Source organism: Lissotriton vulgaris, unplaced genomic scaffold, assembly GCF_964263255.1.
Source record: "Lissotriton vulgaris unplaced genomic scaffold, aLisVul1.2 SCAFFOLD_2398, whole genome shotgun sequence".
Taxonomy (NCBI): Eukaryota; Metazoa; Chordata; class Amphibia; order Caudata; family Salamandridae; genus Lissotriton; species Lissotriton vulgaris.
Genome location: NW_028255800.1, coordinates 164,302 through 190,355, shown reverse-complemented (window position 1 = coordinate 190,355; position 26,054 = coordinate 164,302). Strand labels below are relative to the sequence as shown.

At 49.6% G+C, this 26,054-nt stretch overlaps 1 protein-coding gene across 2 annotated transcripts in view; it reads left to right on the top strand.

The window, feature by feature from the left end:
- The window catches only part of LOC147658892 (F-box-like/WD repeat-containing protein TBL1XR1), a 294,359-nt gene that overhangs the window by 143,601 nt on the left and 124,704 nt on the right, over positions 1–26,054 (top strand). For both annotated transcript variants that reach the window (XM_086952052.1, XM_086952053.1), the window contains exons 8-9: positions 4,720–4,861; positions 5,302–5,365. In XM_086952052.1, coding sequence (XP_086808178.1) covers positions 4,720–4,861; positions 5,302–5,365 — 206 coding nt within the window. The remainder of the gene's footprint in view (positions 1–4,719; positions 4,862–5,301; positions 5,366–26,054) is intronic.

The window sequence follows — 26,054 nt, the reverse complement described above, 5'->3', positions numbered from 1 at the left end:
CGAGGAGGACGACGAGTACAACTATCCTGCGTACTCGGATCCGGAAGAGGAGCAGGTGCCCTGGACGGCAGGAGGCGACACGGACGACCTGCAGTCAGGCCAGGACACTCAACTTTTCGCCGCGAAGACGTCCCCGACGGAGGACTCGGCGGCGTTTAATGCATTAATAGAGAGAGCTGCAGCGAACCATGACGTCGAACTGCACTCAGACCCTGTGGATGCGGACTTCTTAGTCGACACCTTCTCGGTAGCCGAAAAGCAAGTCAAGACGCTACCTATGCTCAAAGGGGTGCTGAAGCATGCACAGGAGGTGTTCAAGGAGCCCACCCGGGCGCGGGTGGTCAATCCTCGCATCGACAGGAAGTATAAGGCGGCGCCCACGGATCCCACGTATATTAAGGGACATTTGCCATTGGACTCCCTGATGGTGTCCAACGCTCGAAAGAGGGCGAATTCGCAGACTACTGGTGATGCTCCTCCCCCAGACAAAGAGTCAAAAATCTTTGAGGCATCAGGCAAACGCATTGCTGCACAGGCAGCAAACATCTGGAGGATCTCTAACACCCAAGCCCTGCTTGCACGTTATGATAGGGCCCATTATGACACATTAGAGGCCATCCTACAACACTTGCCTGACCAATACAAGGAGGCGGGGGAGATGCTCATTCAGGAGGGTAAACTCATTACTAATGCATCCATCAAATGTGCCCTAGATGTAGCAGACACTGCCTCCAGGGCTATCAATACAAGCGTGTTACTTAGACGCCATGCCTGGCTTCGAATTTCTGGGTTCAAGCCCGACATACAAACCACATTACTGGGTCAAACGGTGAATCCTGACCATCTGTTCGGCCCTGAGGTGGATGCCTCCCTAGAAAAAATGAAGAAAGATACCGAAACTGCCAAGTCTATGGGGGCTTTACAAAGTCAGCAGTTTCGGGGTGGTTCCTTTCGCCGCTCCAATTCAAGAGGCACCTCAAGAGGCCAGGCATCCCAGCCCACGCAATACTACAAGGGTAACACCCAGTCCTCGTATAACAACAACAAGGGCAGGGGTGGCTACAGAGGCAATAATATCAAAGGCAGAGGACGTGGAAACAATGCCTCCAGGTCCACCGCCTCCAACAAGCAGTGACGTCTTGTCACTTCCCCCCGATCACACAACACCTGTCGGGGGGAGACTACAGCAGTTCCTGCCGGCGTGGAGGTCCATCACCACGGACAGGTGGGTGAGGTCTCTTATCCAGTACGGGTACTGTCTAGAACTTACATCCATTCCACCGGACATACCGCCAAGAGGCCGTGCTATGTCCGACGAGCACTTGACCTTGTTGCAGCAAGAAGTACTAATCATGCTGCAAAAAGGGGCGATAGAGCTCGTTCCATTGCAAGAACGGGGAACAGGGGTTTACTCCCTGTATTTTCTAATCCCCAAAAAGGACGGATCACTCAGGCCGATCCTGGACCTCAGGCCCCTGAACTGGTACATCAACTCAGAGCACTTCCATATGCTCACATTGCAGCAGGTGCTTCCCCTGCTTCAACGGGGGGACTTCCTAGCAACGCTGGATCTGAAGGATGCCTATTTCCATATTCCCCTGCATCCTTCACACAGAAAGTATCTCAGATTCAAGATCTTAGACCAGCATTACCAGTTCAGAGTCCTGCCGTTCGGGGTCACCACGGCACCAAGAGTTTTCACCAAATGCCTAGCGACTGTAGCAGCGCATCTCCGTCGCCAGCACGTCCATGTCTTTCCATACCTAGACGACTGGCTTATTCAGGCAAAGACGGAACAGCAGTGCGTAGACCACGTGTCACGCACCATTCACCTCCTGCACGATCTGGGATTCTCTCTGAACTACCCAAAGTCCCATCTCCAGCCCGCCCACGTGCGACAGTATCTGGGCGCGACGATCAACACTCTGGCGGCCACTGCGCAGCCGAGTTCAGTGGGAATCGCCGGTATCCAGGCGCTGATCCAACGATTCAGACCCCAGACCTCGCTTCCAGCGAGGGTGTTCATGCAGTTGATAGGCATGATGGCCTCCTGCATCTCCATTGTCCCGCACGCGAGACTACATATGCGTCCGCTTCAGGAGTGCCTGGCACGTCAGTGGACTCAGGCTCATGGGCAACTGACAGACCTAGTGTTGGTGAGCGGTCGGGCGTACAACTCTCTGCATTGGTGGAATCCACAAAACCTTTGCAAGGGCCGACCATTCCAAGAGCCTGTCCCACAGATCATCCTGACAACGGACGCCTCTCTCCAGGGATGGGGAGCGCATGTACTCCATTACACAGTGCAGGGACTATGGACACTTCAGCAAAGGAAGATGCACATCAATGTGTTGGAACTGATGGCAATCTTCATGGCCTTAAAGGCGTTCAAAGTACATCTGTGCAACAAGGTCGTGTTGATCCGGACGGACAACATGACGGCCATGTACTACATCCAGAAGCAAGGGGGAACACACTCTCCACAGCTGTCTCATCTGGCTCAGAGCATGTGGAAGTGGGCCATTCAGAGGAACATCTTCCTCATGGCAGAACATCTCCCAGGCAAGGACAACCAGATGGCGGATCTGCTCAGCAGACACAGCCATCAGATGCACGAGTGGGAGTTACATCCATCAGTACTCCAACCGTACTTCCAAAGGTGGGGTCATCCAGAGATAGACCTGTTCGCCACAAAGGAGAACGCAAAATGCCAAAGCTTCGCCGCCAGGTTCCCACACCCCCAATCACAGGGCAATGCGATGTGGATGAACTGGTCAGGCAGATTTGCGTACGCTTTTCCCCCAGCACCTCTGATACCGCTGGTGGCACGCAAGCTCAGGCAACACTCGATGACGCTCATTTATTTATTTATTTATTTATTGACATTTGTAGAGCGCGGCGAATACCCGTGGGCGGGGCTCGCCAACCATGGTACACCACGTTTCTGGAACTCTCCGTGGTACCGCATCAACGGCTTCATCTCACTCCCAGCCTTTTGACGCAGAGCCATGGCGACATTCAGCACCCAGATCCGCAACAGCTCAACCTGGCGATCTGGCTCCTGAAGTCCTAGAGTTTGGCTACCTCAATCTTCCTCCCGACTGCATGGACATCATTCGGGAGGCGAGAAAGCCCACTACTAGAGCTTGTTATGCGGCTAAATGGAAGAGGTTTGTCGTCTACTGCGTGGAGCACAGCATTGACCCGCTAGACGCTTCCATTCAAAACATCATATGCTACCTCTTTCACCTGTATCGGTGTAATCTTGCCTACTCTTCCATCCGCATTCACCTGTCGGCTATGGCAGCATACCTCCAAAATAGGCAACACCTGTCACTCTTTAAGGTCCCTGCTATCAAGGCTTTTCTGGAAGGACTCAAAAGAGTCATTCCACCAAGGACTCCACCAGCTCCGGAATGGAACCTCAATGTGGTTCTTACAAGGCTGATGGGTCCCCCCTTTGAGCCACTACACTCTTGCGAACTGCAGTTTCTGACCTGGAAGGTGGCTTTCTTAGTAGCAATCACATCGCTACGGAGGGTTAGCGAACTGCAGGCGCTCACCATCCAAGAACCTTTCTTCCAGGTACATGCCAACAGGGTGGTGCTCCGCACTAACCCTAAATTCTTGCCCAAAGTGGTCTCACAGTTTCACATAAACCAAACTATTGAATTGCCGGTGTTCTTCCAAAACCCAGAGACGCTGGCGGAGCGGATGCTCCACACTCTTGATGTGAAGAGGGCCTTGATGTATTATGTGGACAGGACAAAAGATTTCCGCAAAACCAAACAACTTTTTGTTGCTTTTGCCACTCAACACAAGGGAAATGCAATCTCCAAAGCAGGAATAGCTAGATGGATAGTAAAGTGCATTCAGATCTGCTACGCTAAAGCAAAGCGCACTCTCACTATACCACCGAGGGCCCACTCCACTAGGAAGTTGGGGGCCTTTATGGCATTCTTAGGTAACATTCCCTTAGAAGACATCTGTAGAGCAGCCACATGGTCTACCACTCATACTTTCACTAAGCACTACTGTGTAGACGTGCACTCAAAACAACAGGCAGCTGTTGGTCAGGCTGTTCTAAGAACGCTTTTTCAGACTGCTGCAGCTGGCACGGGCGGCCGCCGCTAATGGAGGGACTGCTATGTATTCTATGCACAGATATGAATTCAGCAGCCCACATGCCTCGAACTGCAAATGCTACTTACCAGTATGCATCTGTTCTTGGCATGTAGGGCTGCTGACATTCATATCGCCCACCCTCCTCCCCGGCGCCTGTAGCAGCTGCAGTATGTATTCATATACAAACATATGCTCATAGCATGGTCATCACTCACTTCTTCACTCCATCTCTGCCTATGGCTAAAAACAATCTGGGGATGGAGGCGATGCCCATGCGCACTGTAGTCCAGGGGAGGAGCCACCTATCTCGTGATGCTTCGAAGACTCTTCCAGGACAACAATGTGCAATCATCCGGACCCAACACTAGGTGGCGGACTATGCACAGATATGAATGTCAGCAGCCCTACATGCCAAGAACAGATGCATACTGGTAAGTAGCATTTGCATTTCAGACTTCACTCGTCCTTTGTGTTATTGCAGAAAATCAAAAATGTTCTTTTTCTGCTGAAAATAGCATTGAAACCTCCTCATGATCCACACATTCTTTAGTTGGACATTAAATGTTTGTAATCTTCTCTTTGTTCTACAAATAGTTCTGGTGATTCAACTGCAAGAATATGGAATCTTAGTGAAAACAGCACCAGCGGTTCTACACAACTGGTACTACGGCACTGCATACGAGAAGGAGGGCAAGATGTACCAAGCAACAAAGATGTGACGTCTTTGGATTGGAATGTGAGTCAATATCTCCAGCACTGCGTGCATTTCAGTTAAAATGCTTCTCTATAATGATACGGTTATAGTTTACTTTGCCGAATGCCACTTATATGAAGACATTAGAACTGTGTGCGTGACTAAAGGGTTGGTTGCAGTTTATAAGCTTAGTGGGCAATTGCAGGTTGCTGTAAAAACTAAGCTTGGTGTTTTATGTTCAGTACAATGGGGTCAAGCATTCCTTTTAGCACAGCTTCATTTAGTAGAAGTGAAACTGTGACTTTAATAATGCATAAACTAACTTTTTCAGCTTTGTTTGCTGCAATAATATGTGAGCGATTGAAATTAGTTTTCAAAAAGTACTTCATTGGATGTGCAAATATTTTAATCGATTGCACTTTTTTTTTTAATTCCCTGAATTATTTTTTACTCTAAGTAACGTTTCTGTCTTTTACTGGCAGAGTGAAGGAACGCTTCTTGCAACGGGGTCATATGATGGATTTGCCAGGATATGGACAAAAGATGGTAAATAATATATTTTACATGTTGTAAATTTGGATGAATATATATCTGTCAAGCTCCCTCAGACGCTATATATCCTGTTGTCACCATACATATGTGATCACCTTTACACACACTGCCTGTGCTCCATTGTTGTGCCACTCCGTACCTGGATAAGCTTCGCTATTATTTTTACTGCAATACTTTTTCCTGTTTTCTCTTCTGTGAAACAGTCCACTCTCTTGCAGATAGCTTGTACCCACATTTCCCCCTGTCCTTCTAGTCCTACCTGTGCTCTACTGCTTTGTAATACCTTTCACTCCCTTGCTCTTCAAATTCCTCCCTCCCCGTTTGGGATCTGCCACTAAATACCATCGACGTTTACTTCACAGAAGGCCTAATGGCTTACACCCCTGTTTTTGCACCCCTCCCCCTTCCTCCCATGTACAGATTATTTTTGTACCGTTTGAAACAGACGACCTTTCTTTTATTGTTTTTTTGCATTACGTGTGTGTGTGTGTGTGTGTGTGTGTGTGTGTGTGTGTGTGTGTATATGTTCGAGGCATATGAGCTGCAGATTGCACACTGTGCATAGATCGCCACCTAGTGTTGGGCATGGATGTTTGCAGTTTGTTGTTGTCCTGAAAAGTTCTTTGGAAGTCACAAGATAGGTGACTCCTCCTTAGAACCACATTGCGCATGGGCATCGGCTCCATCCCCAGATTGTTTTTTTCCGCCATCGGGCTCGGATGTGTTTTCTGCGCTCCACTTTGGAACCGATTTTCCTTCGGCGCGCAATCCTCCCTCACTTCGACAGTATTGTTTCGATCGCGCTACATCGATGCGATTTTCTACCACTTCGAAGTCTTCGATTCCGGTCGTCGACGAAGGCCTTCGGGCCTACCTAGGCCTTGCTTTCTGGCTCATGGAAAGAACGCCATTCAAGAAGTGTCCTCAATGTGGGTCGAAGTTTCCGCACACCGACCTACATGAGGTGTGCAACCTTTGCCTTTCACTGGAGCAAGAGGCCAAAGACTGTTACGCGTGTGCCTCATTCCGCTCCCAGAAAACCATTTGTGACCGACGAACTCAGAGAACTATGGCTCGCTCGTCGGCTTCGATCCCCGACGACCTCTTCGAAAAGGGAGCCGACGTGCCAGAAGACCAGCACGCCGAAGAGAGTATCGGATCCTCAGATGCCGAAGACTCCGACGTCGAGTACATCACTCCAGCTCAACGGGTCGTAAGACCGTCGACCCCAACCCTTCCTCGACACCCTCAAAAAAGCCTTCGGTCACACCCTCTCACCTTCGGGCCCGGGTGCACACCGAGACACTGCTTCCCATGCCCCGCCTTCGGGCCCGGCAAAGAAGCCCACTAAGCCTTCAGGCGGCTCAGGCTCGAGCCAGCCTATTCCCGGTGCCAATTCTATACCGACACCGAAGAAGAAGCCATCTTCCTCTACTACGCCGACCGTTGCTCAGACACCTAAGCACACGGCACCGAAGACTGGCAGCGGCTCATCGATGCCGAAACCCGCACTCGGAGCCGAGTAAAAAAAAACGTCCAAAGCCCCAGATTCACACGCGTCGGAGCCGAAAAAACACCCGGAACCGAAAAAACAAGTTCCGATAAAAGACATTGCAAAAGGGCACCCTCCTAAGCCAAAAGATTCAACACCAGCTACCGACTCGGTGCCAAAAAAACCTACGGAGCCGTAAACTTTGACGCCGAAGGATTTGCCCCACTCAGAATAACTTTTTACACCGGATCCCAATCAGAAAACTCTTGTAAAGGATCCTAAAACCGGACAATTGACTCTCCGCTCCAAGAAGAGACCACTTGAGGTGCCAGCACCTCCTCCCCCTCCAAAGAAGAAGGACATTGCAACCTCTCCATTAAGGGTCCCTTCTCCACCACCTCCCAATATTGTTCCTCCTCCTACACCACATCAACCACATCATTCACCTACAACATTTACTAATCCAGATGATGATGTAGACACAGATTTTGACGACATGGGTGGGGGTGCACACGACCCAGCAGGCACCAATAGTCACCCTCAGTCACCTGATCCATGGAATGATTACAACACCCCTGATGTGCCTTACGTCCCACAAGATGATGTATACCCTTCCAGACCTTCTCCAACAGATGACACTATAGAGTTTAACCTACTAGTCCAAAGAGCTGCACAATATCATGGGGTGGACTTACACACCGATGCAGTGGAGGAAGATTTCCTATTAGACACTTTTGATAACACACACAGATCTACTGCCATTTTACCAATGCTTAAGGGTGTCATCAAGCACTCACCAGAGGTTTTTAAGGATCCTGTCAGGGCTAGAGTCCTCAATCCTCGCATTGAGAAAAAATATAAAGCTGCCCCTACAGATCCAGTTTATATTAAAGGTCCAGCACAATTAGATTCTCTAGTAGTTTCTTTTTTTTTGTGTTAAATTTGTACTTTATTGCACGTTCAATGAAAGCACACAGCACTGTTCGCCCACAACCCGAAGGCCGGCGGCAACAGTAAATAGTGTCCGGTACAGTGTTTAATAGCATCATACACAGCCTTAGTGCCAGCATCCTGGAGGCCTGGCGGCGCAGACAGAGAAATTCTCATGCATGAATAGCACTGCCATGTAGCAAGAATGGAATGGACAATCTGTACATCGGAACCCAGAACCGTAGAGTAATGTGCAAATACAGAGCAGCTAGAGTGATTGTGCAGAAGAAGTCCTGAAACCAATAAACAATTTTCACTAAGTAACAGCACAAGAAAACCCATACCCTGACAAGCCCCCTACCCACCAAACAACCAGCCTACCCGTACCTGTGTCCACCCACCCACCTGCCATATCTGCAGAGTCTGAATGCTAACAGTGTGCCTACAGCCAGAGACCCTATAGGCCCCCCATGTGTGCGAGTGTCTCCACTGAAACAATCACCGAGTACTACTCTCCCTGTGTAACCTCCCCGGGGGCACCCACCCCCCATATCACAGCTAACTGCACCAAGGGACCAGGCGACCACCTCACAGAATAGGACAGTCAAACGTGTAGTATGTCTCTCTCCGACGCCTCCACCCCTCCCTCCTGTATCTCATCCAGCTCCTCCCCCTCAGGTTCCGACTCCCCGCCTTCCTTGGCACACAGATATTCCCTATATAGCCCCCAGAAATTCTTAGGCCGACTCTTCGGGGGCAGCAGTTCGTTATAGACCTCCGACTGCGTGCAGCAGTACAGTAAATCCACCACCCAACGCCTCTTAGTAGGTATCGGCCCCCTCATCCAGCACAGTGCAACCAGGCGTTTGGCAGTCAGCAGCGCAATATCCGCCAAGCGCCGCACCGCCACCGGCAGTGGTTTGGAAAAGCCCAGCAGTGCCAGTGCCGGGTACGGCAGGACATCCATTCCCAATATCACACTAAGTTCCGAGAATACCCCCTGCCAGAATGTATGAATGCTAGGGCAAGTCCAGGCCACGTGTAAGAAATCAGCTGAGGGAAAGTGGCACCGCTCGCACTCCGCCGAATCCCTCAGTCCGTACCTGTGCAACCTTTCCGGGGTGTAATAGACACGCTGCAGATACTTAAAATGTATCAATCTATGTCTGCTATTAAGCAAAATCTTTCTAGTATTCGTGCAGCAGTATTGCCACATCTCATCCGTGACTGTCAACTGGAGATCGCACTGCCAAGCTAATCTGGCCTTGGAGAGCGGGTACAGCTTGTGTCGGTCCCCCAGTTTCTTAAGATTCGTGACCAACTTACTGGACGATGGGTTTTTGAAAACGTAGATGAGCTCCGGCACCTCCAGGGGTTCCGACATTTCCGGGCCCAGTAACACCTGTAGCGCCCTACGGACCCTATGATATTGAAAACTGTGCAATAGCGTCTTCCCAGGGTGGGATTGAAGGACCTGTTGCAGCGTCTTTACAGTGCCGTTCAGGAAGAGATCCCCCATCTTTTCTATGCCCAAGTCCCGTAATGCCTTAAGGACCCCCTTCTCTGTCAGTGGAGCCAACCACACCGCCCATTCCACGCGCATGAGGGGCGAATACAGCAGCTCGCTATCCCGCGAGCGAACTAGCTCATGCCAAGCGTGGTTCGTAGCCGCAATGGAGTCTAAATTCCCAACCCTACGGTCAGCAGGGCAGCATATTGTGGCTGGGAGCGGAGTGGGATCCGCGAAGAGGCGTTCAAGTTTCACGTGTGGGATGCCAGGGTCCCCATGGACCCAAGTGTGTAGATGAGCCCCCTGCGCTATTCTATAGTACCGCTCCAGATCTGGAGCCCCCAGGCCCCCTCGTTCATAGGGGAGCATTAAAGTCTGCCATTGGACCCTCGGTTGTTTGCCCCCCACGCAAGCCTGATAAGCGTCTGCGTAAGCTGCCGGAAAAATGCCTTTGAAAGCACCACGGGGATATTAGCAAAGAGAAATAGAAACCTGGGGAGGACCACCATCTTCATAATCGCTATTCTGCCCATCAAGGACAACGGAAGCCTGCACCACACTTCCACATCATCCACCAGTCTAGAGTACGCTACACCATAATTCTCGCGTATCAAGGTCTCGGGATCAGTGTGGACACGGATCCCCAAATAGCGAATAGAGTCCGTGGTCCACTGCAACGGGTACTCCGAGTCAAACGGGTGGGTCACTGGGGTCAGGGGTAACGCCACGGACTTGTCCCAGTTGACCCGCAAACCAGATAGAGCTCCAAACCTCACCACTTCCCGCAAGACAGACGCCAAGTTCTCCTCCGGTTCCCGAACATATAGCAGGGTATCGTCAGCGTATGCCGATCTGATAGGTAGAGAAGTTGATCCCTTCAAACCCATGGTATTCCCTGATAGCGCACGCCAGTGGTTCCGCCACTAAGGCGTACAGAAGAGGGGGCAACCCTGTCAGGTGCCTCTGCTGATCTCAATCGGAGCAGTGACCGAGTTCCCTATCTTCAGCCGGGATGTCGGCTTGTAGTACAAGGCCCCTAGCATCTGCAAAAAAGGCTCGCCCAGCCCATACTTACGCAGGACCCTGAGCATAAATGACCACTCCACCGAATCAAAGGCTTTTTCCATGTCCCAAAAAATAGCGACAGCCTTATTCTCTTGCCGGACATGCTGAATGGTGCCTAGCACAGTACGGATGTTATATGTCAAATTCCTAGCAGGGACAAACCCAGCCTGTTCCGGAGCAACCAAGTCCGGGACCAGCAGAGCCAGACGCGCAGCCAGGACTTTCGCGTATAGTTTGGCGTCTACATTAATCCGGGAGAGCGGCCTATACGAGCCACATTCGTTGGGGGGTTTCCCCGGCTTCGGGATTGTAATGAGAAGTGCTTCCCTCATAGATTTCGGCATACTACCCTGTTGGCAAATGTCATCGAAAAGCAGCATCAAGTGTGGTATAAGTTTATCTTGGAAAGCCTTGTAGAAAGCCACCGTAAGCCCATCAACCCCCGGAGCACTGCCTGACCTCATTCCCTCGAGTGCCTCCGAAATCTCCTCTTTCTGAATCGGTGCCATAAGAAATTCTCTCTGCCAATTGGCTAGGAAGGGCATCTTGATATAGCTCAGGTAGTCATCTATTTCCTCCTCTAGGTGACCTGACCGTGATCTGTACAGTTCAGTATAGTAAGCGTGAAATTCCGCCAGTATATCTCCTTCCTCCGTGACCACCCCACCACCAGATGTTAGTAATTCCTCAATCACCAATGGCGGTCTGCTATTACGCATAAGTTTAGCCAGTAGGGAACCAGGGCAGTCTCTTTCCCCATAGGTGCGTGCCGTGGCATATTTCCCCATGTGCTATATTTCCCTATCCGCCTCATCATGGAAATCTGCTAGTAGGGATATAAGCCTCTCATTCGTGTCAGTGTCTTCTGCACGCCCCGTTTGTCGCTCCAGATCAGACAGCTGCTTTTCTAAGTACTTCAACCGCTGCCTGATAGCTTTGAGCACCCCTGAGTGTTTGGCCATCGTCATACCTCGTATGTACACCTTGAACGCATCCCAAAGAACCTGTACACTATCCACCGACCCCACATTAGCCGTGAAGTAAGTGTCAATATCTTCAGCTAACTCCCCTCTGAAAGCCTCATCCAGAAGTGAGTATGGGGGGAACCTCCAAGTGAACGGGGGAATTCTCCTAGCCGGTGCCTCCAGTAGCACGAGCAGTGGTGAATGGTCCGACAACGTGCGGGGCAATATTACACATCCCTTCACTGAATTAAGGAGGGAGTGGGAGGCAAACCAATAATCAATTCTCGTGTGTATGTTATGATAGGCTGAGTAATGAGTGAAACCTCCCTTCCCCGGGTGTCTATGGCGCCACACATCCACCAGGTCAAGCTTCACCATTTCCGCCTGCATAAGCAACGCCGAGGCCGCCGGGCATCTGGAAGCGCCAGCCGACCTGTCCAGCTCTGGGTTCAGCACAAAATTGAAATCGCCCCCCCACAGCAACCTGGAACCCTCATACTGTCTACATAGATCGGCTAGTGAGGTGTAAAAGGCAGGCGTATCATAATTGGGGCCATACACATTCACAACCAGCAGATCTTGACCTTTCCCTACACAACGGGCAATTGCATATCGACCCTCCGGGTCCACAACCATCTGCTGTAATTTCAATTGCGATTTGGGATTAGCCCATGTAAGCACACCCCTTGCATGTGTAGTAAACCCCGCTGCAACACAATTGCCTCCAAGTCCCCTGGTCAACAGCATAGGGCTGGATAGAGGCAGGTGTGTCTCCTGGAGCAGTGCAAGGTCAACCCGGTGTCGCTGTAAGTATGCCAGTACCTTCCGGAGTTAACGAAAATCATTCAACCCCCTCACATTCCAAGTTAGCATTCTGATAGAGTTGGGGCCACTCTCCGACCCTAAAACCTCAGCGTCCGCCATTGCAGAGTAATGAGTGTATCAAATTCGCACAGTTGGAATCGCAGACACAGTCCCGTAGAAGGCCGAACAAAACCCTCCCCCCAACTGTCCCAATTTGTCATAGTCAACATGTTCAACAAAGGAATAAAAGAGCATCCACCCACCCACCCACAGCCGACCATCCCCAACCCGGTCAGACAGGTCCCGCCACCACCCACCATCCCCCCCCCCCCCCGAACTACCAACTAACTCTACAGACCCTAAGGGGCTCTCAAAGGAGCCGAAAGCCGAAAGCGCAGGGGCAGAGGTTCCCAGCCAGACAACAGCACAATTGGGTCCGGGACCTTAAACTTCAGTTACTCCTCCACCCCGCCCCAACCAACATTCGGCACCCTCGCCAGCTCAAACCCTCATAGTCAAATAATGAAACTCCCGCACGCGGGAGGGCCTTCCCCACAGTAACAGAGCGTACTGCCACCAAACTCCCCAGCACAATCATATTAGTTCAGTGAGTAACCAGGAAGATCTCACCCCAAGATTGTGTCACAGTGGGCTCGCATCGTCTTTACAAGAGCCAAAGTTCGATAGGGCACAGTCAACCCATAAAGGAGGCCGTACTCCCATTTACTCCTGGCCGTCCATGTTGGAAGCAGCATCGGCGTCCTCTCGTCGACTCCTCGGACTGTTGCGCTGTTCCTTGGCCCACTCCTTCAGGGATTTTTCAGTTCCGTAGGATCGGTGAAAAAGTGCGAATGCCCCTGCCTGTTAATACGGAGTCTTGCAGGGTACAACATGGCATAGTCAAGCCCAAGGTCTCTCAGTTGTTTCTTATATGGGGCGAAGCGCTTCCTTTCCTCCTGCACTCTCGCCGTGAAGTCCGGGTAGAGGGAGATGTTCATGCCCTCAAATTGCAGATCTCCTTTCTCCCTGGCCAGCCGAAGCGCTAGGTCCCTGTCACGATAGTTCAACAGCTTCGCAAAATTCGGCCGCGGTGGGAGTCCTGGTTGCGGCTTCGGCCCCAGAGTGCGATGAGCCCTCTCGACGATAAACATAGGGGAGAAGACCTCCTCCCCTAACAGGGTCCGCAGCAGCTTCTCCACGAACAACACCATTTTACCAGTGTTGGTGCACTCCGCCACCCCAGTAATGCAAACGTTGGAGCGCCGCGAGCGCGCCTCCAAGTCCTCCGTCTTGTCCTGAATGACTTGGAGTAGCCTTCCGAACTGCTTGCGATCTTTATCCCATTCCGTCTGGGCCTCCTCTGCCTCCGTCAGCCGCCTTTCCGCCATATCCAGCCGTTCAGCATGCTTATCGACTCTCTCGGACATGCGGTCCATCCGGTATGTCAATGCATCAATTTTAGTACCAATCGCCGCCATGCTGTCTTGCAAGCCTTTTTCCATCGACACCAGCATTTCGCGTATGACCGCACACAAGAAGCTTTCGGAGGCAGTAGGCCGCGCGAGGCGTCCGGGGCCGGTCCTTCAGCACCCTTCGCTTTCCGTTGATCAAACGTCAGTTTGGGCTGGGTTCTGTCGCCCTTCCCCATGGCGTTCCTGGTGGTCATCCAGTCGAGGTGCCCAGCCGCCAGCAATACACCACCAGCGGTTGATAGGAGGGCAAACAGGAGACACATAGGCAGTGGGCGCCAAGGGACGAGGTGTTGCGCAGCAAGAAATGCGCCCAAGATGGCGGCCGTCCGCACGGTAGTGCGAGTAGGCCCAGCCGCCAGAGAGGTACACCGTCAAGCACTCTCCCGCAACCACACCGTTCCAAGACCGGGCAGATGGGTCACCACCTCTCCAGATCGCAGCACACCTACGATCCTGCAGCTTTCTGTAGGTAGCGTGGGGTCCAGACACAAGCCGACAGGGCGTTCCCCCAGCAGGTCGGCGGCCAGCCAGAAACTTCCTCCAGTGGCCAGGAGCACCGCAAACACCAGCACTTCTGCCCCCTCCGAAACTTCACAATCGAATGCCAGTTCACCACAACGCCGCCCGGAAACAGGGCGTATTAGCGCCGCTCAGGACCAGTTGCTCGACTGCAGGTTAGGTAGACCGGCCCGCTTCAGTACAGCGAACCGCGCGTAGTGTGACGCAGCACGGGCAGCCCCTCAGGATAGTCCGTGGATTACGGCCTGGTCTGTCTCAGCACCGTCCTCCGAGCAACAAAGCTCCACCACACCGGATTTCGACCGGGTAAAGGACCCCCGCCGGGCCGGAGCGTAGGTAGGGAGTCCGCCTCAACTTTTAGAGCTAGTTAGGCGCCAGAAGGATAAGTTTGACGGAGTTTAACGGGGCTCAGGCGAGGAGCTCAACGCTCACACGTCTTTCATGGACACCGGCAAGCTCCGCCCCCCCCTTCTCTAGTAGTTTCTAATGCACGTAAATGTGCTAATTCCCAGACATCAGGTGAGGCCTCACCACCAGACAAAGAATCTAAGCTCCTTGACGCCTCCGAACAGCGGTACAAGCAGCTAACATCTGTTGTATTGCCTATACCCAAGCATTGCTGGCAAGATACGACAGGGCACATTACGACGAACTAGAGTCCATAATGCAGCACCTACCAGACAAATACAAAAACAGGTCTAATGAACTTATACAGGAAGGTAAAAATATCACTAATACTTCCATCCGTTGTGCCCTAGACGCTGCAGATACCGCCTCAAGGGCAATCAATACCAGCACCCTACTACGTAGACAAGCCTGGCTACGTATTTCAGGTTTTAAACCTGAGGTACAAAACTCCATCCTTAATCAGCCATTTGATGAAACACATTTATTTGGCCCAAATGTTGACGTGTCTTTAGAGAAAATAAAAAAAGACACCGATACAGCACAATCTATGGGAGCCTTGCAGCAGCAAGCTCCCAGACGTTCCTTTCATCGCTCATCATACAGAGGCAACACAAGGACTACTCCTCAGAAAGTCCCTCCACTTCCTACAAAACTCCTTGTCAATCCACATTCACTAAGGGCTACCAGAGAGAGGGTTACAGGGGTAACAACAGCAGAGGCAAAAACAACAACTCACGCTCTGCCTCTACCCCTACCCAATGACTTTCCTTCCCTCCCCCCAACATTCCACTCCTGTGAGTGGGAAGACTTCAGCAATTCCTGCCTGCCTGGATCAACATCACATCAGACAGGTGGGTGCAAGAAATTATTCAGTCCGGTTACTGTCTAGAACTAACATCTACCCCCCCCCCCCCCCCCCCCCCCCCCCAAACATACCACCCAAACAGCGTCCAATGTCACAAGAACAAATATCACTCTTAAAGCAAGAAGTACCAACAAAACAAGGGGGTTTACTCTCTATATTTTCTGATTCCAAAGAAGGCCTGCTCTCTAAGGCCTATTTTAGACCTCAGACCGCTAAACATATACATACAGTCAGACCATTTTCACATGGTCACACTCCCAACAAGTCCTTCCGATCCTGCTGCAAAACGACATCCTGGCTACTCTAGATCTCAAAGACGCATACTTCCACATTCCCATTCACAAGGCTCACAGGAAGTATCTCAGATTTTTAATAGACGGGCAGCACTATCAATTCAAAGTACTCCCATTTGGAGTTACAACAGCACCAAGAGTATTCACCAAGTGCTTAGCAGTAGTGGCAGCGCATCTACGAAAACAACACATCCATGTCTTCCCGTACCTCGACGACTGACTCATAAAAGCCAGCTCATTCAATCAATGCGTGTAACACATTCATACCACCATCCAACTGCTCCACAACTTGGGATTCACAATAAACCACACCAAGTCTCATCTACAGCCTTCCAAATTACAACAGTACCTTGGTGTCACAATAAACACCTCAACAGCGCTAGCTTATCCCACTCTAGCAAGGATAGCCAGCATGCAAACACTTCTAACAAAGTTTCAGCTACAACACTCCCTCCCAGCACAAGTGTTCATGCAAATCATAGGGATGATGGCCTCTTGCATCTTCATAGTATCCCATGCAAGATTTCAGATGCGTCCTCTCCAAGAGTGCTTATCACATCAATGGAACCAGGCTCAAGGTCACTTAACAGACATAGTGTTGGTAGACGGTCGGACTCATCGCGCTCTGCAGTGGTGGAACACCAAAAACCTTTCCAAGGGGCGACCGTTCCTAGAGCCAGTTCCTCAGATAATCTTGACTGTGGATGCATCGCTCTCCGGCTGGGGAGCCCACCTACTTCAACACACCATGCAAGGCAGGTGGATTCCGCAACAAAAATTACTCCACATCAATCATCTGGAGTTACTAGCAATATTCCTAGCACTAAAAGTTTTCCAGAAGCAAGTAGCAAACAAAGCTGTGTTAGTACGCACAGACAACGTGACAGCAATGTATTACATACAGAAGCAGGGAAGCACACACTCCCTGCAGCTCTCTCAACTAGCACAAGACATATGGAGGTGGGCTATACCTCAAAGCATATTCCTCCTAGCCCAGCATGTTCCGGGAGTACAAAATACTATAACGGATCTGTTAAGTCGTCAGACTCAACAGACCCACGAGTGGGAACTTCATATGCAAGTTCTTCAACCATTCTTTCAGATGTGGAGACAACCTCAGATAGACTTATTTGCCACCCACGAAAACGCAAAATGCCCAAGCTTCGCCGCCAGATATCCACACCCACTGTCAAAAGGCAATGCGATTTGGATGAATTGGTCAAACAGATTTGCGTACGCTTTTCCACCTCTACCACTCATGCCACTAATAGTACGCAAACTACAGCAGCATTCTCTGACCCTCATCCTAGTTGCTCCAACGTGGGCCAGACAACCGTGGTACACCACACTGCTACAACTGTCTGTAGTACCGCATCAAAAACTGCACCTGTCTCCACACCTCTTAACACAGAAGCATGGAGAGATCAGACACCCCGACCCAGCTCAGCTCAACTTTGCGATCTGGCTCCTGAAGTCCTAGAATTTGGATATCTGAACCTTCCTCCAGACTGCATGAATGTCATTAAAGAAGCTAGACGTCCAAATACTAGGGCATGTTACGCGGCCAAGTGGAAATGATTTGTGATATATTGTCACAACAACAATATTGATCCCCAAAATGTGTCTATTCAACACATCATAGGATACTTACTGCATCTCCAAAGACGTAACTTAGCCTATACGTCTATTAGACTACATCTTGCTGCAAAAGCAGCATATCTGCAAAACAGACAACATCTATCTCTGTTCAGAGTGCCTGCCATTAAAGCCTTTATGGAAGGCCTTAAAAGAATAATCCCTCCCAGAGTACTACCTTCGCCTGTGTGGAATTTAAACGTTGTTCTCACACGGTTAATGGGACCTCCCTCTGAACCTTTACACAGATGTGAATTACAATTTTTAACATGGAAAGTTGCTTTCCTAGTAGCTATTACTTCTCTGCGGAGAGTTAGTGAACTACAAGCACTAACCATCCAAGAACCCTTCTTTCAAATGCATAAAAATAAGGTAGTTCTACGTACTAATCCAAAATTCCTGCCCAAAGTAATTTCTCCATTCCATCTCAATCAATCTGTGGAACTGCCCGTTTTCTTCTCGCAACCACAGACAGCAGCAGAAAGAGCTCTTCACACATTAGATGTCAAAAGAGCATTGCTATACTACATAGAAAGAGCTCAACCTTTTTGTCAGACAAAACAACTTTTTGTGTCTTTCTCATCACCACACAAAGGTAATCCCATTTCAAAATCTGGGATAGCTAGATGCATTGTCAAATGCATACAGATTTGTTATCACAAGGCTAAACGTACATTATCTGTTCCTCCTAAAGCCCACTCTACAAGAAAAATAGTTGCTTCAATGGCATTTTTAGGGAACATTCCCCTAGATGACATCTGCAGAGCAGATACATGGGCTACACCGCACACATTCACAAAACACTGTTGTGTAGATGTGCAAACAAAACAAGCTAATGTGGGCCAGGATCTTCTCAAAACATTATTCCAAACTACTGCAACAGATAGGGGTGGTCGCCGCTAAGAGTGGGTACTGCTATACAATCTAAGCACAGTGTGCAATCTGCAGCTCGTATGCCTCGAACGGAAAGTGCTACTTACCAGTATGCATCTGGTAAGAGGCGGCAGACCCAAGAGCAGAGGACGGCCCGGGACCAGTGTTCGATTCCCGGCGCGGCAGGTTTCTGGACCAGGGTCAGCGGACTCGATAATTCTCTCGCCTCGGTGCCCACTCTGATCAGCGATCACACTCGGCAACTCTGGGCATTAGCTTGCCTCATCTTCACTAACGGCCCCACCAGACCGCCGGGGATGCCTGGTCTCACCCTGGAGATGCCCATTAAGGGACCATCTCTCAGGGAAGCCAGGAAGGGTTTCGCAGCGGTCGAAGCGCCTTGGGACCCTACGGGTAAGTAGTGCGCTATATAAAATGCCAATACATTCTTGGCATGTAGAGCTGCAGAGTTGCACACGCCCACCCGCCTCCCCTTGTCTGTTCCAGTATTATCTTAATTAGATACAAGTTACATGGGCATCCTTCCTTTTCTTGCAACGCTCCATCATTTCCCTACTGGCGAAAAACAATCTGGGGATGGAGCCTATGCCCATGCGCAATGTGGTCCTAAGGAGGAGTCGCTTATCTCGTGACTTCCAAACAACTTTTCTGGACAACAAAAAAACTGCAAACATCCGGACCCAACACTAGGTGGCAATCTATGCACAGTGTGCAACTCTGCAGCTCTACATGCCAAGAAAAGGTGCATACTGGTAACTAGCATTTTCCATACATATATAGTCGAGCCTGCGAGACCATGCGCTCTTGCTTGCGAGACAGTTATTTCCAAAAAGAGCTTGGAACTCTCGCATTGCTTACCATTTGTTTGTTCAGCATCCCTCTTCTTTGCAGCCTCTTTAATTGGCCCTTGCAGGCCAAACGTTATTTGCTATCCTATCTGTGAAACAGGAATCAAGCACAGATTGATTCAAGTTAATCAGTGCCTGTCCGCTGCTCCCTATGTGATTGAGGTACTATTTCTTTCCCTCTCTCCCTGCCTGCTGCTCCTTCCATAGCACTTTTTTACCCCCCTTGTTTAACGCTGCTGTCACGTTAAAGGCTCTTCGGAATAACCACAACATTGCCTGTCCCTCCCCTTCTGTTTTGCCATATTTTCACAGATCAGTTAGGTTGCTGTAGCAGTAGCCTATTGTCGTTTTTGATGGGATTACTCTTTGGGAGCTGGTCGGGAGAAAGGGATTAAGGAATTAGGCTCTGGCCATTTTATGTCCTATGGAGATCTGAGGCACTCTGCCCTCATTTGCTTTGTTGCTGGCATTCAGAAATCTTCATTAACAAAGGGACAAAATTTGCGTTAGAACAGAGTGTGGGCCTCTTTAGGCATACCACTGAGAGACCAGTGTGATGGATTTACTCCCCACTTAATGAAATATGATTTACATTTCCAGTTTTACAAACTGGAAATGTAAATAATTGTGTTAAGAAAACATGGTTTCCTTATTGTGAAAGTCAAAAATTGGTGAGTACCTGCACTCACTGAGTGCAGACACAGCCTTCAATCAAAACGGATTGAACTACATACTTTTAAGGGTCATACAAGACTAAAAAAAATAATAAATCTATAAACACAACAAAAAATGTTTTCCATTGGAAAGTGAAGCCCTGTGGCTCTTGCCTGCAGTTCTGTTTTGTGACAACTGGTGCATTATATTGTGTAGACTTTCCATGCGGTTTACACTTGTTTGTATAGCGCTGTGCACACAATTACCTTTTATAGCTCTTTTTAAATAACTTTTATGGTGCTGCACAGTAGCCACAGCAGTACAACGCCTTCGGGCCCCACAGGTTTGGGACATTCCAAGACTGGGTTTTCGCTGCTGGGGTTCGTCATCTGAGTCAGTTGGGCCCTCTGGATTTGGACTGACTCTGGTATCAAATCCACAACCTCTACCCGGGCTTGGTCCTCTGGCTGCTGACACGTGTTCGGCAACAAGGCCAATCGGACGCTCTTGAGCTCTTTAACTTTGGACGAGTGAATGAACTATGAACTTGTCTGGCGCATTTGTGCCCTACTATTCCTGCTATATCCTCGTGCCACAGACGTAAGGAGCCCTCTGTCCTGTTAGATTTGTGCCCCCTTCAACTACTCCCTGAAAAGAAATGCTCAAATTGGGTCAGGTCCTGTCTACCTTAGCTCCTGGAGACTGGATGGCAGTGTTGGACTTGCAGGATGCTTACTTCTGCATCCCTGTCCTGCCAGTCCACAGACGTTACCTGTGGATTACAAGGTGCCATGAGCACATTGTTTGCTGTGCTCCCGTTTGGCCTCACCCTCTGCTCGGGTGTTCCTGAAAGCGACACTTTCTCCACTTCAGAGAAATCTGTTAAAACTTTACCAATGCTAAAAGGTGCCCTTAAACACGCTGGGGACATTTTCAAGGAAACCACTAGAGCAAGTGTTATCAACCCCAGGATTGAAATAAAATACAGACCGGCACCTGTGGACCCTACATATATTAGGGGACAGTTGCCATTGGACTCTCTGGTGGTCTCAAATGCTCGTAAGTGAGCCAACTCGCAAACTACTGGTGATGGTCCTCCTCCAGACAAGGAATCAAAAGTATTGGAAGCTTCAGGGAAAAGGGTGGCTGCTCAAGCAGCTAATATCTGGAGAATTTCCAATACAGAGGCCCTATTAGCCAGATACGATAGGGCGCATTATGACACTTCAGAGGAACTGCTTCAACATTTGCCAGAGGCCTACAAAGAAGGTGCAGAAATGCTTATCCAAGAAGGGAAGCTCATAATAAACGCATCCATCAAATGCGCGCTAGACGCAGCAGACACTGCAGCCAGGGCCATTAATACAAGTGTCATGCTCAGGAGACCTGCTTGGTTGCGAATCTCTGGATTCAAACCTGAAATTCAGACCACATTACTAAATCAGCCTGTAAACCCTAATTTTTTATTTGGTCCTGATGTGGACACAATCTTAGAAAAGATTAAAAAGACAGACAGCCAAGTCTATGGGTGCCTTGCAGTCCCAACAGTTATGGGTAGGTTCCTTTCGACGCTCCAGTAACAGAGGAGCCACGCGAGGCCAGGCATCACAACAAAGTCCAAAACATAAAAGGAAGCACGCAGACCACCTATAATAAAAACAATAGAGGTGGATACCGTGGAAACAGCAGCAAAGGCAGAGGACGAGGGAACAACACCACCAGATCCTCCGCCAATAATAAACAGTGACGTCTTGTCACTGCCCCCGGACCATGTAACACCGGTCGGGGGGAGATTACAACAGTTCCTGCCAGTCTGGGAGAGCATTACCACAGACAGGTGGGTGAGGCAACTTATTCAGTACGGCTATTGTCTAGAGCTCACTTCCACTCCACCCAACATACCCCCAAGACAGCGCCCTATGTCCGCAGAGCACATGGACTTATTGCAGCAAGAGGTTATCAGCATGCTGCAAAAGGAGGCCATAGAACTCGTCCCCATACAAGAACAAGGAACAGGGGTATACTCGCTGTACTTCTTAATACCCAAAAAGGACGGGTCTCTCAGGCCCATACTGGACCTCAGGCCCCTAAACCAATACATCTTGTCAGAACATTTTCACATGCTCACCCTACAACAGTTTCTGCCATTGCTCACTCAGGGAGACTTCCTGGCAACGCTCGACCTAAAGGACGCATACTTCCACATACCAATACATCCTGCACACAGGAAGTATCTCAGGTTTACCTTACAAAATCAACATTACCAGTTCAAGGTACTACCTTTCGGGGTGACAACGGTCCCCAGGGTGTTTACCAAGTGCCTGGCGACCGTAGCAGCGCACTTAAGAAGACACCATGTCCACATCTACCTATATCTGGACGACTGGCTCATCCAAGCAAAGTCAGTCCAGCAATGTGGCAGCCACATGTCTCGCACTATTCACCTCCTCCACAGCCTCGGATTCTCATTGAACTACCCAGAGTCCCATCTCCAACCCGCCCACGTACAACAGTACCTGGGGGCCACGATAGACACTCTGGTAGCAAGGGCACAGCCAAACTCAGCAAGAATCAACAGCATTCAATTACTGTTACAGAAATTCAGACCCCAACACTCGCTCCCAGCAAGGGTGTTTATGCAGTTGATAGGCATGATGGCCTCCTGCATCTTCATAGTCCCTCACGCGAGACTACACATGCGTCCGCTTCAGGAGTGCTTAGCACGGCAGTGGAACCAGGCTCGGGGAGAATTGAAAGACCTAGTGTTGGTGACCGGTCGAGCATATCACTCTCTGCATTGGTGGAACCCACAAAACCTTTGCAGGGGACGACCGTTCCAAGAGCCTGTGCCACAAATAGTGCTGACAACGGACGCATCTCTCCTGGGCTGGGGAGCGAATGTCCTCCATTACACAGTGCAGCGGCTATGGACGACACAGCAAAAGAAGATGCATATCAACCTGTTGCAACTGATGACAATCTTCATGGCAATGAAGGCGTTCAAGGTGCATTTGTGCAACAAAGTCGTGTTGATCCGGACGGACAACATGACTGCCATGTACTACATACAGAAACAGGGAGGAACACACTCTCCACAGTTGTCACACCTAGTGCAAAGCATGTGGAAGTGGGCCATTCAAAGGAACATATTCGTCATGGCGGAACACCTCCCAGGCAAAGACAACCAGATGGCGGATCTGCTCAGCAGACACAGCCACCAAATGCACGAGTGGGAGATACATCCCTCAGTGCTGCACCCGTACTTCCAGCAGTGGGGTCACCCAGAGATAGACCTGTTCGCCACAAGGGAAAACGCAAAATGCCAAAACTTCGCCGCCAGGTTTCCACATCCGCAGTCTCAGGGCAATGCGATATGGATGAACTGGTCAGGCAAGTTAGCATATGCTTTCCCCCCAGCCCCGCTCATACCACTAGTGGCACGCAAACTACGACAACACTCCATGACACTCATCCTAGTTGCTCCGACGTGGGCGAGGCAACCATGGTACACCACGTTCCTAAAACTTTCCGTGGTGCCTCATCAAAGGCTGCGCCTAACTCCCAGTCTTTTAATGCAGAGCCACGGAGACATTCAGCGCCCAGATCCGCAACAGTTGAACCTTGCGATCTGGCTTTTGAGGTCATAGAGTTTGGTTACCTGAACCTGCCTCCTGACTGTATGGATATTATCAAGGAGGCAAGAAGACCTACAACCAGAGCATGCTATGCAGCGAAGTGGAAGCTATTTGTCATCTATTGTACCAATAACAACATAAATCCGCTAGATGCATCCACTCAAAACATCATATGTTACCTGTTACATTTACATAGATGCAATCTAGCCTACAGCTCCATACGCATACATTTGGCTGCGGTGGCAGCTTATCTTCAGAACAGGCAACACCTTTCACTCTTCAGAGTACCTGCTATTAAAGCTTTTATGGAAGGACTCAAACGAGTGATTCCTCCAAGACACCCACCTTCGCCTGGCTGGAACCTCAACGTGGTTCTAACCAGACTAATGGGCCCACCTTTCGAACCTCTACACTCTTGTGAGATTCATTTCCTAACGTGGAAAGTGGCTTTCTTAGTGGCGATTACATCACTTAGGAGAGTTAGTGAGCTGCAAGCCCTAACTATTCAAGAGCCATTCATACAAATTCATGCAAATAGGGTAGTGCTGCGTACAAACCCTAAATTTATGCCGAAGGTGGTCTCTCAGTTTCACATCAATCAGACTATCGAACTGCCAGTGTTCTTCCCAAATCTAGATTCAGTGGCAGAAAGAGCTCTACATACCCTGGATGTTAAGAGAGCTTCCCTGTACTATATAGACAGAACGAAACCTTTCAGGAAGACTAAGCAACTGTTTATTGCCTTTTCACCACAGCACAAGGGCAACCCCATTTCAAAATCAGGTATAGCCAGCCAACCACCGCTAAGAGGGATACTGCTGTACATTCTATGCACAGATATGAATTCAGCAGCCCACATGCCTCGAACGGAACATGCTACTTAACAGTATGCATCTGTTCTTGGCATGTAGGGCTGCTGACATTCATATCGCCCTCCCTCCTCCCGGGTGCCTGTCGCAGCTGTAGCACTCAGAATTATTCTGTAGCATGGACATCACTTACTGTATCATACTCCATCCCTGCCACAATGGCGAAAAACAATCTGAGGATGGAGAGGATGCGCATGCGCACTGTAGTCCGGGGGAGGAGCCACCTATCTCGTGATTCTTCGAAGACTCTTCCAGGACAACAATGTGCAGTCATCCGGACCCAACACTAGGCGGCGATCTATGCACAGATATGAATGTCAGCAGCCCTACATGCCAAGAACAGATGCATACTGGTAAGTAGCATATTCCTTTCTTTGAACCGATGAGAACCTTCTGCAGAATATCAGGACAGACTGAGTCCAACTTATACTAGTCTCTCCGGATTGGACACAGTATGGTATCCCAAACTCCTGAGCCTCCGATCAGGCTACCCCTTTGAGAGGATCTCGTCGCAGCAGCAGGGCCGGGTCCAACACCAAGCCTGCGCAACCTCTTCCTTCATTTGTGAGGATTAAGCAGGGGCATTTGAGAGTGTTCGATCTCCCTCCCAAAGTACATAAGGTCATCTTGGCAGCCAGGTGTACTTTGCCAAAAACTGTGTACACCTGTAAGTTTGTGACTTGGTACACTGAAAATATGTTGATCTACAATCTGTACCTTGTCTAAAGTGTTGCTGTTTGTATTGTCATAAGCCTGGCAAGACCTTGCTCTGGGCACAGTTAAGGGATTTATTACTGCCATCTGTTTTTTGCGGTTGCCAGATCAACCATCTCTATTTAAGTAAGTCGTCCATTGTGAAATGTTTTCTGAAAGACCTGCAGCACATTTCCTAATGAATCATTTGCTATGCCCAAATGGGATCTTAATTTAGTTTTAACCTGTTTGATGTGTTCCCCCTTTATATCTATTCGTACCTGCACCTTGAGACTTCTGACCATCAAGACAGACTTCTTGGTGGTAATCACACCATTCAGCCGGGTCAGCGAGATAGAGGCTCTTCATCCTCTCTACACCAGATTCTTCCCAGACAAACTGGTTCCCAAAACCTGTGCCTCATATCGTTGCCAAAGGTGGAAACTCATTTTCACGTTGGTCAAATCATGCTGCTGACCTTCTATGCTCCCCCTCCAAGAAGGAAGCAACTCCACCACCTGCACCCCAAAGGAGCGTTGTCATTCTGTATCGATCGCATCAAAGAACACTGGGTAGACCATCAGCTCTTGGTTGGGTTCACTGGAGTGTAGAAGAGGAAAGGCAGTGCACAAATAGACCATCTCTGGATGAATTGTACTTTGCATTATGATCTGCTACGTACTGGTAAAGAAGCAACCTCCTGAAGGTTTACAGACTCAGTCTGCCAGAGTCAAAGCTGTGACCACTGCATTGGCTCGCGGAGTCTGTCAGCCATTTGTCAAACTGCTGCATTTGCTTCTTTGCACCTTTTTTACTAAACACTATTGCCTTGTCATTCAGGTCAGTTGTGTTGGACTTTTTGATTCAAGTCAGTTTGCAGACACACCTCTGTGGAGGGATTGGTTTGGGAACTATCCTAAGGTAAGGGATCTATTCTAAGGTAAGGGATCTGCAGCTAAAAGTCTCTATCAGATGTACAAGTTACTTATTCGATACAGACTCTATCTAGCTGCAAATTCCTTACTGTCACTCCAATCTTTCCCATTCTCAAACTAGACTGTTCCACCGAAAAAGATTCATGTAGGTCCTTAGAAGGCTTTCAGACCAGTGTGCAGATTCTGACATGGCTCCT